The sequence below is a fragment of the Ammospiza caudacuta genome, chromosome 4 (genome assembly GCF_027887145.1).
Source record: "Ammospiza caudacuta isolate bAmmCau1 chromosome 4, bAmmCau1.pri, whole genome shotgun sequence".
NCBI lineage: Eukaryota > Metazoa > Chordata > Aves > Passeriformes > Passerellidae > Ammospiza > Ammospiza caudacuta.
In genome coordinates this window covers 302487-322198 of record NC_080596.1, presented here as the reverse complement: position 1 = coordinate 322198, position 19712 = coordinate 302487, and the positions used below count along the sequence as shown (strand labels likewise).

Here is a 19712-nt window from a genome sequence, read left to right as displayed (position 1 = left end):
TTGTATAAACAAGCTTTATCTCAAAAGTAATTTGTAATTTGTAGCTAAATATTTCTTCAAGGAATATTTTCCCTTTTACTAAGCTTGGGGTGTAATGAGAAAAAGCTATTTGAATTCTGCAGAATTCTGCCCTTTTGATTTAACTTTTACTGAAAATATGTATTACAAGAATACTATTGGAAAAATAAAACTTTCATCAGTCCAAGCTGCCATGTGGAATATTCATCCAGCTAAAAAAGAGCTAGACTTGATAATGTAGTAAAAGCCAAGTAAAGCGCTGGATTTTAGGAAGGGATTTTCTGTTTCCAGATTAATATAAAAATTTACTCTGCATGGTAAGGGCTCTTCAGTTGTATTGCACGGTGCCTCTGAAAGCTAGGCCTCTGGCTAAGGGGTTAGAGGAGGGTAGACTCCTTTCATGAACCAAGAATTGAGCTCCTTTTAGTGTTAATCATGCACATAACTTTGTCCTCGATACACAACTATTGCATAAGTCCAGGAATGGCTTTGCGTGCCTCCAGAGGGAATTCATTCTGACCTGTCACAGTTCTTTAAAGAATTTGTACATGCATTTTCTAACAGAAAGAATTATAGGAATTTAATATCAGCAAGAATTTTAATATCAGCAAGGTAAAATGGACTTGTGTTTAACATAAAGTCATAATGCAACTTTAAATTACTGGAAAACAAAGCTGTACAGTTTTTTGGAGGTAGAAGCTTCCCATTGCTGAAGTCTTTTATTGGAGAGAGATTATAACCTGACAGTCTTCTGGTCTGTTCATATTTTATGAGGAAAAGTTCCCAACAAGAATGGTCTCCCTGGCAGTGATTCTGAGCTGTTCCTGTGAGCTATTCGCAAATATTACTATCAGTTATAAGGACTTATGCTATTTTCCAATTTCAGACTTAGAAGAGTACTTGACTTCAATTTCCTGGATGCCTCCTGAAAATCTTTAAAATGAAAATTAAGCCTTCAAAAACAATGGAAAAGAAATTTGATAACTGAAGTTGTGGAAAAGAATCAAGAAAAAAATTGAAAATGTCAAGAGATATATTAAAAAATTATTTCTGGCCAGACAAATTCACACCATTAAAACTTACAGTTTTTGTTTCAAATGAGCTGTCACACAACACCAGACAAGATCAGAAAATGAGAATCACAAGGACTATAATTACTCCTGTCTCTGTCTATTCTGTCCATTAACCTTTTTTTTGACAAAAATCTGAGAACAGATGAGTTTTGCATCAAATGAGTTTTGTCAAGTTGGAATTTCAATCACTGACATAGTAAACTCTCCTAAATCACAGGTGCTTTACCTACAAAGAGTCATATTTGAATCAGAAACTGTTAGGTCAAGCTGAAGATATTTCAAGTGGGATATAAATGTTAGAGAGAAGAAGCAGCCTGACACAAACTAGAGGCAGCTTCTCTAGATCAGCTACCACATCCTAAATTTGAGAAAGCAAGCTGCTGATAAGAATGTCATTCAGCAATGCCATCTACAATCTGAAAAGAAAATGCAAAGCAATTGATGGTTTAAAACTAAGAAATGCAAGAAGAATTGACAGAGACATAAATTCTGATGATGTGAAGAAAACAACCCCTTTCCTGAAGTCAGCCCCTTTAAGTAGGAGTTTAAAACAATTAGAGCGAGGATATTAAGAGATGTGTGAACTGTGAACATGAGAAAGCAATGAAGAAAGATTCAGAATTCCTGAAACAACTCAGCACTGTTGTGGTGAAGTTCTCACTGTGCTGCTGTGTTATCCAGGGGTGTGGAAAGATTGAAAGAGTGAGTAGAAGCATGAAGGTCACTTATTATTTTATGCGATATTAATGAGACCAGTTCTGGGATGTTGCATCAAATTCCACATCTGAGTTTTAAAAGGACATTAAAGCAGTTGGAAAGGTACTGAAAAGCCATGACCTGAGAGTTAGGGAAATTTGCTTCAAGTAAGAGACTTTAGAAGCTTAATCTTCTGTGTTTATCAAAAAAGAAGAGTGAAAAAAAAATAGCTTGATTGAAGTGCATAAATATCTCAAGACAGCAGAAAATGCTGGACATTTATCTAAAGAATAAAAGCAGAAGAAAAACCAATGAGAGTTGGACAAATTCAAATGGGAATTTGGACACACAATTTAATAACAGAAGATCTGATTGAACCAACTAAGACAATACAGCTTTCTGGATGAAAAAAATTAATAAAATATAAGGTATTGTTCTTCATATATGGCTAGGTTGGTGAAAAGGAATAATGTATAGAAAAGCAGGCTAAATTAAAATTAAACATTACAAATCTCATGCAGAAATCTTCAGACTGTCAAAAGGCATTTGATTGATTTGACTGAAGGAAGGGAAGCAATGGGCATTGTTCCAAGTGTGAAATGATGTCTTCTCAGGGTCCTTCTACACAAGGGCTGGGTGGCAGGCTTGCAGTTGCTGTAATGAGGTCTGAAAGTTACAGCTGTAATGTTGGCTCATCTTGCTCAATTCCTTTCACAGCTGGGTATTTGACTTACTAAGCAGTTGTATGAGCATCAGCTCCTTGCACAGTAGGAACTTGAGCTCTGGAATGGAAAGTGCACTTGAGCTGCCCATAAGCAGCAAGCAGTTTAAAGAATCAGAGGTTGACCACAACTAGGAAAAAGGGAGGCAAATATTCTGTCTATGACATGCACCTGCAAGGAATAAAGAATTGTAAGCTAAATGACAACGTTGTCATGAAAGCAAATGGATGTGAAGTTGCCAGGAATAAATTTAGATCAAAATTAAAAGACTTTCAACCACTGAAACATTTTAGTTATGGAATAGTATAACACTTTGAGCAGAGATAGATAGCCTTGTGTGTTTCAAGATGGAGCTAGACCTTAGGATAGTGTGACATGTATGACTGTGATTGCAGGTGATGGGATTCAGCTATTTTTAATCCTCTCCTGAGAATATGTTTGCATTATGATTGATTCTTTTATGTTTTTAAATTATTTGCTGATACAGAAGTCTGAAAAAAGTATGGTTAACACAGCTATACAGCCAGAGCACCAAAATCTACAGAATTTAAATGGGAGGTCTCATCTATCAGCTTGCAATTTACCTACCAAGATAAGGCATGGGTCATGATAAGATAAAGCATGGGTCATGAATCTGTGCTCCTGGATTGTCTATTTAAAGTAGGAATGTTTGTGAGAGAACATCTTTCTCTTCTCTTCCTCCAAAAGAAAACTATAGGAAAAAACTCTTCAAAGGGCATGTACAATTCCCACAAATGTTTCCTTCTCGAAAACATTTAAGGCTGAAAAGCATCAGATAATCAGATTGCTTTCCCATGTCTTTTTTTTTCCTGAAGAACTACTGTGTTCTACCTGTAAGTTGTGTCTATCTATCCTAACCCTCTGCACATTTTTACAAAAGCACAAACAAGGGAAAGAAACTTTACATATGAAAGTGCTTTATACAAGCTTTATTTTAAAAGGCATATTTTCAAATGTGATTTCAGGCCTACTACCTTTGAGACTTATCATTCTTGTACTGCAGAAAGTGCCGGTTTTTACTGATTTCCTTCATTTAAACATTCATCTTCAAGGTAGGGTATTAAAAATTGTTTTCAGTGTGTGGTTTCAGCCTTAAAAATACATATATTTTTTTTGAAAATACTGAAGAAAAATGGTGATGGAGTACTATCAGCATTTCTATAAAAAAGATTGTGTCACTCCAGAGGGGCTTAATAAGACAAAAGGGAAGGAAGAAATTACATCTTACACCATTTGCTGAGTCTTCTCATTTTGCTGCTGCTACAAGGAGGTGACAGGCAGAGAAAGAATATGGTGTGCTGTAATTATACCTTCCTGGAAACTTCCTAGAGAGGTGTTTCCAAGTCCAATTTAGGACAATCTGCTCATTTATCCAAATTAGCTCTGAGTAGTGTCCAGAGTCTCACAGACTTTCTTTTGAACTCAATTGATACAAATTATCTTTGAATTATTTGGTAAGTTCATTTTCTCCCTTCCATAGGTAAACTACTGATGCATTTTTTCTTGAAAAAATGTTTTCTCACATTAACACTAAGTTACTGTCACATTTGTCCTGGGAATTCATTTAATCTCATCATAAATTACTAATTTTGTCTCAAACACAATCCATTTAAGTCTTTCAGAGAGGCTGAAGTTTTGCATTTCATTTTGCAATGCGTACTACAGTGCCACTACGTGCATTGTGATGGTCCAGTAGGTCTTTCATTTCATTATTTAACTTATTCTCTCAGACAGCAAGTGTGGCCAAACCCCTGGAGCAACTGGATGTTGTGTTTGTGGTCCATTCTCTCCAGCTGATGTTTGAATGTTTTAATGCACTTCATATGAAAATACTTTCCAGAGAAGTTCAAAGAAATTAATTACACCCTTAGAAGGAAAGCAAAAACTGCAGCCAATATGCATTTAATTGCATCTCACATACATTGCTACACAAAAGCATTTCAGTAAATTATTCTAGTGGTACTTATTCACTGATTCACCAGCAATGGTTAGGAGAATTAACCTCATGACTAGTGTCCTTGCTTCTATAGCTGTAAGCAATGGTGATAGAATTCATCAGCTTTTAAAACAAAAAAATATTCAGTGTAACCATGAAATTTAAGAGGTCTGCTAGGAAGGAAATGATCCTCTAATTGGTGGTGTTGGATCATCTGATGGTGTCTTGCATTTTGAAAACTGTAGCAATAAGATTTTGTGATATGAAGAAAGCATTCAAAATCTCTTCTGAATGATACAGAACTTCATCAAATACATTTGGTAGAATTAATGGGGAAAGCAAGCTTTTAACTTGATGAGGTCAGAAGCATTTTTGTAATGGTACAAAAATATGGCTTTTTTTTGTAATGGTAATGTCTAACTATCTGATCTACTAATTAAGTAGGTGAAGGACTAACAAGATCAGAGTTTATAGTAAGCATAATTTGCACACATTAGTCAAGAGGTGCATAAACCTGAACAAAAATACCTTTTTGACAGTAGAATGTTCCAGTATGTTATATCTTAAAATAAAAAAATAAAATATAACAGGAATGATTACTGAAGGCCTCAAGCTGATCCAAATTAGTGTTTTCCTTGTTTTTACAGAAATAAACTCTGCTCTCTTTAGAAAGACAAAAACTGCTTTCAATTTTACACCAAAAAATGTAATCCATTACTGTAAAACATAAACAATACTAATTTTTTTTTTATTTTTTGGGATAAAGCTAAGGTTTTTCTAAACTTTTGCATCATTTATCACTGAAATGCATTTGTTCAGTTAAGTGGCACGACACAGATATTCTTTTGAGGTGTAACGTGTTTAAACTGACTGAGATAGCTGTGCAGGAGAGAAGGACAAGTCTCGATGGTTTACTGCAATAAAGAAGTTTAAATTTCGAAACCTTAAAGATTAGCAAATATTGTGGTGTGGGAGTTCAGAAGACAGGATAAAAATTTTTAAGCAATTATTTTTAAAATTTAAACAAATTGAAATGCTTCATAAAAAATAAAAGACAAACAGACTTTTCTGATTGGAGGCCATTCATCAGCAATATTTATTTATGAAAATCCAGGGCCATTCTGGAAGGGCAGGAGCTATGTCAGGGGGTCACAGCTGCATGGACCCAGTACTGAAAGTGGCATAGTAAATAATCTGTCACTGCTGCTCCATTCTAGCTCACACAGAGATACTTTTTTCTGAGAAACAAAACAAAATACAAAATTCATCTCCTTCTCTGAATTATCCTTGGAAGACAAGCTCTTTACATTATCTGTACTGTGAACTCAGGGAACCTGAACTCTTAGTTCAGATGCCTGAATTAGACAATGTTAACATCTACTATTCAAGGTTAATACAAGGAGATAATTTTCTTCCAACTCCTTTGTATTCCATTATGAAAATAACTCTATTTGAATAATGATTTATTGGTGAATAAATTAATTTAATTCTGGGGGACAAAAAAAAGTTTCCTGTGGTGAAAGAATAGTGGAAGAGGGTGGCATATAATAAAGCCAGTGATAGTAAATGACAGAGAAAGAATTAAATTTGCAATGGGTTAACAAAGACTGAGATTGTAAGTGCATTTCATTGTACTTCTGCTAAAACTGACAATAATGTGTTTCTTGCTAATTAAAGATGCAATCTCTTTTACTTGTTGTAGGTCATAAAATTGACAGTTCCTTGTGCAAAGAAAATGCAGATTTTCATGTCCTGCAATGTTTTAGATAATGATAATTTTATCAGAACAAACACAGAATTCTTAACTCATGTTTGCCAGAGTGTCATCAACTAAGAGGAGCAGAAGCATTGTATTACCAAGACTTAAAAAAGGTATTTTCTAAGAAAAGCCCTCAAAAAAATTTAAAATATTTTGTGTAAAATTTAGATTTTCTACTGATTTTTCACAGCTGCGGAGATAAGTAGAGTTGCATCAGGACACATTTTCAGCCAAAGTAACAGTACTTAGGTGCAACAAAAAAACCCTTTCTATTTTAAGTGTACTAAATATTTATTCGTTATTATTTTAGTGGCTATAAATAAAAGCTACATTAAATATATAGGGGATTGAATTTCAATGCAACTATTAGAAAAGTATTTTTCTTTTAGATTTGAATTTTTTTTTCTGTTTCAGCTACAGAATTAACATTAAATTTTAGTGCTCCTGTAGCTTAGGCAATAGTTACATGCATTTTTTTATGTTCCTGATACCTTTAAGGTGCCATATTTTTTTGCATTTATTAATACAGTTCTACAATCTTCCTCTAGTCATGTTTGCGATGGAAGTAAAATAGCATGCTGAAGTAAACACATGTTTAACACATGTCAACATGAAGTACATAAATTATGGACTATAGTTTCAAAAAACTTTAGATTGATGTGGAATGTTTCAGCTCAACAGAGAGAAAAGAAACAGAATAATGTGATTTAAAGTCTTCTGAATAAGTTGATCTGTCATGATCATCATTCTAGTATATTATAGTCTAGATAAAGTTAGATTTATATAATTTTTTTTGTTTGTGACTTAGTTCATATATATAAGCACAATGCTTTAGACTTTCCTTAGGAAAAATAATCTCTTAGGGTAAAAGAAGAAAACTAATTTATCGGCATTCTTCATAATCCTATGGGCAAGGCTTTCTATCTTCATTAAAATATGAATAAAACAAACTACAGGATGTCTCTGTGATTTTGCCTTGTTTTATAAGACAAGTTTATTGTTGCCAGTTTCAGCAATGCAGCATATGAATTAATATATTTTATAAATTTGGACTCCGTTCTGAATATTTTTCATTTATCTCCCAGAAGAACCTATTTAATATTTTTTTAGCCTGTTGTATAGCCTATTTTTATAAATTATCTAAACTCAGGTCTTAGTTTCTTGCCATTTTTTATTTTATTCAGCCTACTTTTGGGGGAGGAAAAAGCTAACTCAAAGAGGAGCAGAGAATATTTCAAATATTCAAATTCTGACAAATCTCTCACTCTTCCAAGGATCTGAAGAATGGGTTTAGGTTTTGACAACTTTATTTGTTGATTAAAAATAGTTAAATCTTCAAATTCAGTTAACTTTGTTTTGGTTTGGTTTGGGTTTTTTTGATAGATTGTACTTGGCTAAAAAGAATGGAATATTTTAAAAAATATTACATAATCTGTAGACCACTTATTTCTAGAATTCTGAACTTGCATTATTATCTCACTATAAAGAGTAATTCATGTATTCACTAAATAATGCAGAAAAGTTATAGGCATAATGGATAGATGGCAAAATGACCAAGTGAAATAATTTCTCGAATATTCTGTTATTACACCAGATATTCTTCTATAAAAGCTGTCAGGGTTGAATAATTACATTTATTGTCATGGTTAAGGCATGGTTCCCCTAACCAAGTGACCTTGCACAGCCCCTGGCTGGTGTCTTTCGCCACCATAATGGCTGCTAATGCGGCTGGTGGCAATGAGGCAACGCAAGGCTGAAAGGCAAATGAATGCAAGGGAGACTTTTGACTGTAAGCTGCTGTTTCTCAAGGCAATTCTTCCTAGATCGAGGAAGAACCTGTGAATTCTGCAAACAAAATTCTACAGAGTATAGCTGCTTTGCTCATTCTGCATTTAGAACACATTCCAAAATGTCATTTAAATTGTAGAGATGTTTATCACTGAGTTTCTCAGTTCTAATGGATTTTTAACTATTATGGGAGTGCCCCATCAGCTTTGCATTTGTTAGGTTGCTGTACTCTTAACAGTATAACCAGAACAGTGTTCACTGAAGTGCACCTCTGCAGAAGAGACATCTTTCTTGCAATCATAATTAATGGCCAATTAGAATGTCGTATGTATTCTGATCCTTTTTTATATTTTGTTTTAAAAATTGACTTTTATGGGTTGTAAACCCTAAACAAAACCAAAAATGGGTTCTTTGCTGCTCTTCTTCTTAATTTTTTGTATACATAAAAATTTTCTCAGAAAATCTTACATTAGAATAAAACAATTGAGGTTTATCAAAACTAGATAAAAAATTGATTTTGAATTAAAACTCCAGATTTGTAAAGACTGAACCACAATTCAATGACACAATATTCTGTTTGCCTTAGGGAAGCTCTATATCAGTCCTGGATCTTGAGTGAACATGTGAGATGGCTGTTTAGAATGTTTTTTGTTTTCTCTAAAATAAATTTGATAAAATTTCTGTTAGAGAAGAGCTGAATATAGCCTGAAAACTCACTATACAAAGTATTTTTTCCCAAAATACTTCTCATGAAATTGTTTATTCTGACTAGTCAGCTAATTATAGTGTAGATCTGTGTTCTTACTAATAATTTAGAGTTTTCAAATAAGACAAAATATTTCTAGTTGAAAAAATACTGTTTTCATGAAATGGAGTTTAAAGGAAACATATATGTTTCAATGTAGCTCTATGAAATGTTGACAGCCTTGGATGGACTATTGTTCAGTGTCCTTTCTGTTTTGTCAGTAACAATCAGTTTTCCAATGTCAATGGAAACTGAAGTTGGAGTCTCAGGTTCTAATTTTCAAAGACTCTGAACATCTTCCTCAAAGAATTAGGAGATTTTTTTCTTGCTTTCTGCAACTTAGAATTATTTTAATGCATTAAAAAGTGAGAAAATATTTTCAGAGCTTCGGAATTTTTTGTGAGACAGGAATGGTGATGTTTAACCAACCGTGTTAATTTACAGGAGATATGTGGATTAAGTAATTTTTTCCTTTCTATTAATTCTATCCAGGATCAACACTGTAATAAATCAGTATAAGACTTTCTTTAACAAGAACAGAGTTGAGCTTCAGGGTGATGATGAGAGTGACAGAATTCATGCCACATAATGACAGAACCCAGTATTCCTAATGCATGCATTGAAGCATATTCCTTACGGAATAAGTCAGAGAAAATAATGTGAAGGTTAAAAAAAAGTGCTGCTAGCCTTTCATGCTTCCTCCAAAATTATCCTGGTCCACTACACTCATTCTCTTTCACACACAGAAAGTGGCATTCAAACTTCCCCTCAGATACATATTTAGTCTTTGCTTTTCTAGTCTTCATTATGGCAGCACTTAAATTATCATCCCAGTATTAGGAACTTTGTGTAAAAACTTCCAAATAAGCTGAGAGAAGGAAGGCTCATGACCTGAGCTGATCCCCCACTGTCCTCACAAATCCTTCCCCAGATGAGCAAGGGGTCCAGACAGAGCACCCTCTCCCCTTCCCTGGCCCATCATGAACGCATTGAGGACACTGCCTCCTTCCCAAAGAGTGTTAAAGGCTTTATTATGTGCAAGATCCATTTTTTCCTGAAGGAGTCATCCCTGATGAAAAGGAGGAAAAAGAGCATTCTGTTAACCATTATTTAGGGAATCTGAACAAGTGCCTTTGTGCTCACATTTTGATCACAGGTGAAAATTTGAGCACTTTTGGATCCAAAGACACGTGTAGAGAAACAACAGAAAGAGGTAAAGAGAGAGGGATATTCTGAGAGCTCATTTGCAGAGTGTTAGAATTTGGGTATAAGTTTTGAAGACAAAAGGTAAAATTTTAACACATATATGGAGAAACCTCCAAATAGTATTTTTTATTCCAGTTCCCTGCTATATTGTAGTTTTTGTAATCACATATTTCTGTCTCAAGTGGGGACATTTCATATTCATTTTGTGTGGTAAAAACTTGTAATACTATGCTCAAAACATTTGACTATCAGTTCTTATTGCACAAGAACTGCGGGAAGTGACAAGATATATTATTGTACTGTAAGTCTTGCAAATTAAGAGTTTAGGCAAACTCTTATAAATCTGCTTCTTAAAAAAAAATAAAAAAGGAAAGAAAAGAAACAATCCACAAAGAATTCTTCTAGTGGAATAAAGCACTGTGGAATAAATCCACTATGGATTTTAAAAAAAAGTCTTTTGGGTGATATATTCCAGATATGATGCTGAAATCTGGCCACTTTGAATTTAGTTCTAATACTGCTGAGTCAGAGGTAATGGATCTAACCCAACAGCATCAGGGAAAACATCCCACAGATGCACATCCCTTCCAAAAATTCTATGTATGTACTTAGGCACAGAATGGACATTTACTCTCAAACACAGGAGTTAGGCACAACTTCGCTGTGTGAAGTCAGCACTTTATTCATGATTGATTTCAAGGTATTTATTCTATTTTTGCCAGCAATTTACCACTTTGTGATGTTTATTTTATCTAGTAGGGCAACTCTTACTCAGCACATATATTGCTCACAAACCTGCAAGTTCACTTGGTCCCTGAAGATGTCTTAGCCTACCTAGCCCAGAGGATGGACTCCTGTGCATTTCTGAATCTCATAAAGGACACTGCAGTTTTGAGCCCTTTATGAAACTACAAGACTTAGCAGGACAAAAACTCAAGATCTTTTTAGAAATTGAGTCCCACTCTATGCCAGAACATTTTAAACCAGCTTTTCACAAAATAGTCCCTAAGATCAGTCCTGAAATAGTCCCTAAGTGCAGTCTCCCACTAAGATGTAATATCATAATAGTTTTAAAGAGAAAAGAAAAGAAAAAGAAAAGAAAAGAAAAGAAAAGAAAAGAAAAGAAAAGAAAAGAAAAGAAAAGAAAAGAAAAGAAAAGAAAAGAAAAGAAAAGAAAAGAAAAGAAAAGAAAAGAAAAGAAAAGAAAAGAAAAGAAAAGAAAAGAAAAGAAAAGAAAAGAAAAGAAAAGAAAAACCAATGAGAACCATGCTGATATAATTGTATTAGCCAGGTATTTCTGCTGAGTTATTACTTGTGAAATTAAAATTAATTAAAGTGTTGCTAAAAATCATACAAAATTGTTAACAGCCAATTTTGTAGAAAAATAATCTGTAAAATTGCATGTTCTGGTACTTGTGGGTCTTCAGAGATACTAGGATTATATTAGGTTCACATTTTACCTTTCAAAATTCAGAAAGGGAGAAGGTATTTGGAATGTTTTTTATAAGGAACTCGACCTTTAGACATAGTGGAGTCTTAATGTAAACTGTACATCGTATATGAAGCCTTGAGCAATGCTGTGATGGGCAGCATAAGCCAATACCTTTTTTAGATTAAATGTTTTTAAAAATCTATCTTATATCAAAGAGAGAATGCAAAACAGAGAAAAATATTAAGACAGTAGGTGATGTAGTTATTACTACATCTTGAATTTTATTAGAGGAAAAAAATTAGTTTGTTTCTTTAAATTTTACAGCTGGTTTGATTTTGCTTATGATACTTTTCCTAAATTAGTTTTAACTCTAAGAATCCCATGCAGGTTAATAGCAATTAACTGAGCCTAAGGAACTGTTTGAGAAAATTTAGTACTCCTGTATTCTACTCTATTGTTTCACCAGAAGAGCCTTGGGATAACCTGCTGCCATTCTTTCTCCTCTAACCATTGATTTGTATTAGTCATAGCCCCACGACTTGTGCAGCTCCACTATTTCAATGCCCCATCAGTGACCATGGTCATGTCAGACCAGAGTATTCTTGAAATTTTCTACCTTTTCTGTGGTCTTAAACTGTTTCCCTTGAAAACTGCATTTTGCTTATATTTTGTGTCACCAGAAAGAAACTTCAGTAATAATGATATTGAAGAGGACTGATCTTCCTTAGGGAAGTTCCTACCTAGAAATAGCCCTGACTCTCCCTGCTGTCCCCACTCATTTTGTGCACCAGAGGTAAGCCCAGAGAAGTAACAGGGTGGTATGTGGTATGGAAAAATTGTATAAAAATTTGGAGTGTGGAGTCACTGTCCCTGCAGATGTTTAATCAAAGACTGGATGCGGAACTTAATGCCATGGTCTAGTTAACATGAGGATGTTCATTCAAAGGATGTGATGATCTTAGAGGTCTTTTCCAACCTAATTCTGTGATTCTGTGATCTGTGATTCTATGGTTCTGTGATTCTGTTCATTATGTGGAAAGTCCAGTTAAGTGTAGATCAGGTGTTGTTACCCTGTTTGCTGTTGTATTCAATAATGTGTTGGAGCAATTCGTTAGACATCTGGCTGGAAATGTAATAATGAAATGCATTATTTTATACTTATATAAATACATACCACCTATGGTTTTTTCTCATTTTTTCTTTTTATTGTCACTTCTTACACTTCCATTGCCATACCATCTAAAGGCAGAAAGGACAGCCAGAAAGGATAATATTGCCTCAAAAGCCATAAAAAAGAAGAAATTATGCTAGGAAAAAGTGTAGTCTTTAAGATTCTCATCCTTTTTTCTTGACTTTACCGTGCAAACTATTCTGCTTTCTGATGCTCTTATTCTTCTGTTTTGGTCCTGCATCCTTGTTAAACATAGTTTTTTACAGTGTATTTTCCTGCTCTCTGAGATGTTCCCTTTTTGCTGGTAGTTGATATCCTCAAACAGGTGCCTTTTATGTGACCTATTCATGATGCCTATTTATCAGTGAAAGTGATATCTTCTATTTCCTGTCTTCCTTCACTGATTCTTTCACTAAACATCATGAACTTTAGTAGGAAAAGCAGTAAAGAGGACAAGAAGCAACACCACAGAAAAGGGCTCTTCATCATTCATTACTTGAGAAAAGCTGATTTGCAGGAATAATTCCCTATAGGTATTATTACATAATACTCAGTAAGGTCATTTGAAGCCTGTATTCTGAATCTGTTAAAATAAGAAGCTCTAATCTTGTAAAAATTTTTATTTTCTCTGATTGTCATGATTTCTAGGATGCCTGGACAAAACTAATATTATAGAGGAGCTATTACATTTATCATCATACAGAAGCACAGCACTTATCTCACAGTATTACTTGCTTTCTGTTGTTGTTACCATCAGTTGGCTAGGAATGAATTAAAATAAGTTGAAAAGTAAGAAAATGTCACTAGCACTGTAAGAATTGAAAAATTCATAGTTTTAACTGAAATTTCTGTATTGTTTAATTTTCTTAAAGGTTATAGTACTGTAAACACAAAAATATATACATAATATATATTATCCTTTACTGAAATTATAAAGATGATAATCACTTAGAAAAATCACCACATTTTTATAGAAGTAAAGAATGGATAGCTAAAGCACTAATCAAATTTTTACTCATGTAAAGTAAAAATTGTACCTGTTTGGTACAAAAGGATTTCAGTGTCTTCAGTGGTATAGTTGAAATAGAAGAGAAATTGGTAGAGCTAATATACAGGAGCATTTAAATTACATATTCAAATAAGGGGTCACAAAACCCCTTTTTGTCAGTTTTGTCTGAGTTTAGGAAAATGCAATGCTTTCCTAACGGTACTGATGCTGTCCTCTTAGACTTTTGGAAGGACCCTTCATCACAGGAATTTGACTGGGCTCAGTGTGAGCTCTGGTAACTCAGCTTTGAAACAGAGAGGTTTGTTTTGAAGAACCCTCAGCAGGGGTTCACCTCTCTTCTCTGAGGACTTGTGTTTGCTTTTCCTTTTATTTTCACCCCCAGAAATGCTGGGGAGATTCTTGTGGTCTCTGCACGAGCTAGTGTGCAAGCATGCTTTCACCCAGTCTTGTACCTTCATCATTTCCATCGTGAGCCTGACCTGCTGACCTGACCCTTTGGCTTTGACCTTGGGCATACCTCTTCAGTACCACCTTTGCCCATCAGTTTGAACTTTTGAACTGTTCTCCTGCACAAGTGCTGTGGGATTGCAAACTTTTATGGCAGAATCCTGTTCCTTCCTGTGCTGCTGTGAGTCTGAGCTCCCAGCTTGCCTACCCTTCCTGTGCTACTCCCTGAGATGTGCTAAGTGCTTTTCATGGGACCTGGAGTCTGTCACCTGATTTATTCCACAGAAACTAACGTTCATATTAAGTCTGGGCTGCCAAGAAAAAGCATTGTGCCTCAGTGCTGTCATCTCGCTTTAGCAGATTTTCTTTTACAAACTTTTATTCACATCTTGATTTGGACACTTTTATTTCTTGAGTAGCATTGTAGGTCTAATTATTAACATATTAATAAGCTACTGAAGCTTCATTAGAGCACCTGAAAATCTCTATTTTCAAAGGTGTTTGTGATGCTATGTCAGAATTAATAGTTTTTAGTTGTTGTATTTTTTCTCTTTCATTATTTGAAGGAACTAATACTGACCTAAAGGATAATGACTTCTGCCTCTTATAGCTATTCACCTGGAATCAATTTGCAATGAAATGCAGGAACAATTTCAAAATCAGTTAACCTTAAACTCAGATATGCCCCAAAGTTAGGTTGCATGGAGGTTTTCCCCACCAAAATCTGTTTTTTAAGAGCAATTATCTGTGTCTGCAATACTGTTTTCTTTAATGTAGGTTCAATGGAGTAGTGAAAAGAACAAGGAAAGAGGCAAGAGTCTAATTGTAGCACAGTTCTTAGTCTATGCTAATGTAGACAAATAAAGAAATACCACATAGGGAGAATCTATTTTGCATTTCCCCAGTGCAGTCTACCTTTTCATCCTGTTCTTTCCTCATACACAGGTCTACATATAAAATAGATAGATTACATCCTCCAAGGAAAAAGCAAATGCCTTCAATTCCCCTACGACATAGCTCTAACAGATCAGTGCTGGTGTCCGTGAAAGTTCCTGAGCTGTTATGAAACTGCTTTTGACTCACAAATCTGATCTTTGCATTTACTCTACAAATATGATCTTGCTTTCATCATGACCTTTTGGAATTCAGGCAAATCCAGAGGAATTTTTGTTAACACTATTACTTTATTGAAAACTCAGGAGAATACTCAGTCTTAGACATTATTTTAACTTCAAACTATATCTCAGAATTTTTTTTCTTTCTTTGATAGTAAATTACAGTTATTTCAAGGCTACATTACATTATTTTCCCTAGATTTTGCCTCTTTTTTACACCCAGACCCTCTTAGTATCACACTCAGGCTCAGACTGGCAGTAATATTAATAAGAAAGAGTTTTTTTTATTTTTGGTCTGATAATAGATTTTCTCTCTATCCTCATATATATTGCATAAACAAGAGTGTTATGTGCTTTAACCATTGTTTTTCAGGTTTAAAATGTATTAATACATTATCAATATGTTTGGTAATCTATGGTATAACAGTACAAACATGCACAGTACTATGAAAGACTACAGATAATCATGAAATCATTAAGGTTGGAGAAGAACTCAAGATCAAGTACAATCTTTGACTGAACACCTTCTCAACCACAGCTCTAAGTGCCATATCCAGTCATTTCTTGAGCACCTCCAGGGATGGTGACTCCACCACCCACCTGGGCAGCCCATTCTAATGCTTGACCACTCTCTCCATGAACAAATTCTTCCTGATAACCAATCTGGATCTTCCCTGGCACAGTTTGAGGCCGTTTCCCCTTGTCCTGTCATTTGTTGCCTGGGAGAACAGGCTGATCCCCACCTGGCTGCACCCTCCTTTCTGGGAGTTGTGGAGAGCAATAAGGTCCCCCCTGAGCCTCCTCTTCTCCAGATTAAACAACCCCACTCTCTCAGCTGCTCCTCACAAGACTTGCTCTCTAGACCCTTTCCCAGCTTCATTGCTCTTCTAATTTTTTTCCCTACATCTTTCAGAGACCAAATAATTAGACCAAATAATGACCAATAGACATCTTGTTTCAGTCACTGCAATTTGAAGGATCTTTTGATGTGGAATGAAGAATGAGTTATTAAAAAAAAATAAATCAGGTGAAGTTTCTTCTTGTTAAGCATGCATCTCGAGACTTTGCTCATTAAAATAGCCAGTCCAAATTTACACTGAAAACCATCTCTTTTCCTATCTTCACAGGCATGCAATTTAAACATTAATTTTAAATAGCCTCAGGGCTGTTGGACAAGTAATGAAGGCTTTTCTTGTTAGTTTCATTCAGTTTTCTCACACAGCCTTTAGTTTCTTAATGAAGAGCAGAAAAGTTTCAAAGTTGCACAATGTAAAAGAAGATAACATAATTTCTTCCAAAGTGTTTGAGTAAATAAACCACTTTGACTGTTCCTAGAAATCCATAGCACACCCACCTTCCCATCAAGTGTTACACAGGTTCTAAAGCTGGAGTCTGTGTCTAACAGAGAGTAGGAGCAGCATTCTACTATTCCCTGCTCCCTTTGCTCCAATGGGAATCATTTCACAAGGCTTAAGTTGGAAAAGAAATAGAATTAATGGCTCTAGGAAAGTTGAGAATTTTACAGGTTTTCATATTTTACATTTTTTTTCATTTTTTTCCCATTTTCAAAGTGTGGAGAAGACTCCTATGTGTTTTGAACCGGCTCAGGTTTCTCATGTATTATTTCTAGACCTAAAGTCATCAGCAGTCTCTATCTTGAGATTGATATGGAAGATAAACATGGACTTTGAGCAGCTTTCTGAACTCTTTCTCCAACTATATAGCCCATGTGCACGGTAACCATGTTCATTATCATAAAGTGACTATTTATAAGCAAAATGTTATTACAATACAACAGTTATCTGGATGTTGAAGAGAATAGTTTGAATTTATGCTACATAAGATATCTGCATATGTTTGGAAACAATTCAGATTATTGGTACAGATTTATGTGATGAAAAATACCTCTATGACTTTCATAACTGACTTTATAGCTTTTTTCCCCCTTTGGAATAAATGTTTTTATGTTGTTAAAATAAAGGATGAACAATTCAACCATTTGAATGGAATGATATGCAGAGGAGAAATAAGTTCCATAAGTACATTGAAATAGAAAAAAATAGCATAGTACTGCTTTTATTGCTTACACTACACAAGTGTTTGGTCACCTACACTGAACATTAAATACTCACTGCAAGATTTAAAGTGTAATATACATGCATTGACTCTTTCCTCACAGTGTCAATCTCATACCATGTGACCAAGTTTCTTAAAATCTCTTTCTTTTGGCACAATTACAATAAAATTGCATTATAAAATATTTATGTTACATATGTTGACATCATTAAATTAACTTCAAAATTGAAAGATTTGCTATAAACCTGTGAGCACTTGTGAAGTGTGCCATCATTGTGGGGAATACATGCTGCTGGCTTAACTTCATGTTTATAAAACCCTTACATGTATAATCCCCAAACTCTCTTTTCAAATTTAAGTTTTGATTTTTGTCTGTTAAATAACAATGTGATTCTTAAAATAGTCTGGCACTGTCATGTTATATGCCATAGTTTGTTTATTGTGATACAGGGCTAGAATGTTTGTTGATAACAAGCATGGTTAACTGCATCAGCAGTGAATATAAGACATTGAAGTCTCTTTCTCTGGAAGTGTGGTGATACTGGTTCTAAAATGAACTTTCTAAGTTCATTTTAGCCTGGTATCACCACACTTCCAGAGCTACGTGTTAAAAGAATGCTTACATTGATATAGTAACATCACTTTACCTAAAAAGAGTGTGCTGGGCTGAGAAAGCCGTACGAACCTCAGTCTTCTACTCAGGTCATAATTTATGGATATGTTGCCATCTTTCATAATACAAATCATAGACTGTCAGTAGCACAGCAAATGCTTTCCCTCTTAAGGGAACTTCTGTAGACCATATCCTCTCAGAAACACTCAGCTAGTGTTTCTCTGTTTCTGCACAAGACTTCTGACCTAAGGCAATCTGTGATTTTCATTTTGCTGAAAAGAACTGACAGTAATAAAGAAGTCTTTATATTCCCAACTCAGATCATCTTCCGTAACTTTTACATATAGACACTTTGCACCTTAAGAATTTTCAGTATCATTGATGCTACAATTCCTGCTAAAAGCAATTATAAAATTCACAGATCTTACAGGGAAACTCCATCTGCGAGCAAGTGAAGAAAGTACACAATTTTTACACAATGTAAAATTCAAAATGGGATTCGGGACAGTGCAGTGTTATGAAGCCGTTCAGGAAGCGTGGAGCTCACGCATTAGTTTCTGTGCCCACAGCCTGGCTGCCGAAGGTAGCCGGGCGTCCGTGGTGAGGAAAGGCGGTGACCGAGGCGGCCGCCCGCACCCGTCCCAGGCACTTCAGCTGCCCGACACCCGGGAAGGGGGACGCCTCTAGTTCCCCAAAGAAAGCAACTCACCTGAGCAGGACCGCAGCTTCCCACAGATAAAACCCCGAGACAGCGGCGCGGAGGTACCGAATCCGGGCCATGCTGCTCGCAGACGCGGCGGAGCCCGGGAGCGGCGGTGTCGGAGGCATCGGAGAGGCTCCGCGGGCGGGCAGCAGCCCAGCACCCTGGAGAGCTCCGGCGGCTCCTCGCCCGCCTCAGCGCCTGGGCGCCCTCCCGCTGGGCCCCGCCGCGCCCGCCCCGCCGCTCCGCATCGCAGCCCAGCGGGAGCTGATCCCAGCCGCGGCGGCGGCGGGAGCCCCGCTGGCCGCCCGGCTGCCCCCGGCTCCTGGCAGCAGCCGGCTCTCGGCCGCCGGACGCATCCCGGGCACGGGGCGCGGCGCGGCCGGCGGCGGGGCGGGCGGGAGGCTGGGCCGGGCCGGCTGAGGCCGCCCCCGAGAGCGCGGCCGGCGCGGGGGCGCGGGGCGGGACCGGGCGCGGGGGACGCTCCGCCGGGGCTGGCGGGGCCCAGAACGGCTCCTGCCCCAGCGCCGTCCCTGCCGCGGGGACCGGGCCGCCGAGTCGATGCCTACACGGGGTAGCTGCCGTCAGAGAGGCCGGGTGAACTCACTGAACCTCGGGTCTCGGACAAGACTGGGCAAAGAGGGGCGCTTCTGCTTTGCCTGTAGGTCTGGGGGTAGGATTTTACTTAGGAAATGGCTGAGGGGGTGTGAAAAACCCATCTCTGTATTTCAGACTCTTTTAAAATACAGCGCTGATTGACACAGAAAAAGTATATCCTGTTCTGTTTGACTTTTCAGAAAAGAGAGAAGATCTAGAACTATAGGGTGGGCTAATGGGGAAACCCAAAGAGTCTGAAAGTTTGACTGGGAAGGAGAGTGGAAGGGATTATGGGAAAGAACATCTTAATAGGGAAACCAGAAAGTTATTTATGAGAACAGGGGGGACAGAGAACAATGTTACGAGTACAGGTGGCAGTAGGGAAGTGACATGATTACATTTATTGTCAGAGAAACCAAACATTTCAGGCAAACCAGGTTCAGCTTTCCTTAGCAAGGGGAAGGCTTTATGAGTTGATATGGAGAAATATTGTTTAAGAAATTCTTTTAGTAATCTGTATGGTTTGTCAACAAAGTAATATGAAGGATTTGTCATGAAGGACTACACCTGGAGAAAGGCAGAAGGGGA

The 19712-nt window shown here is 36.6% G+C and overlaps 1 protein-coding gene across 1 annotated transcript in view; it reads right to left on the bottom strand.

Moving 5' to 3' along the window:
* GLRA3 (glycine receptor alpha 3) overlaps positions 1-18655 on the bottom strand; it is an 82180-nt gene extending 63525 nt beyond the window's left edge. The window contains exon 1 of the mRNA XM_058803795.1: positions 18537-18655. Coding sequence (XP_058659778.1) covers positions 18537-18655 — 119 coding nt within the window. The remainder of the gene's footprint in view (positions 1-18536) is intronic.
* Between the last annotated feature and the right edge of the window lie 1057 nt (positions 18656-19712).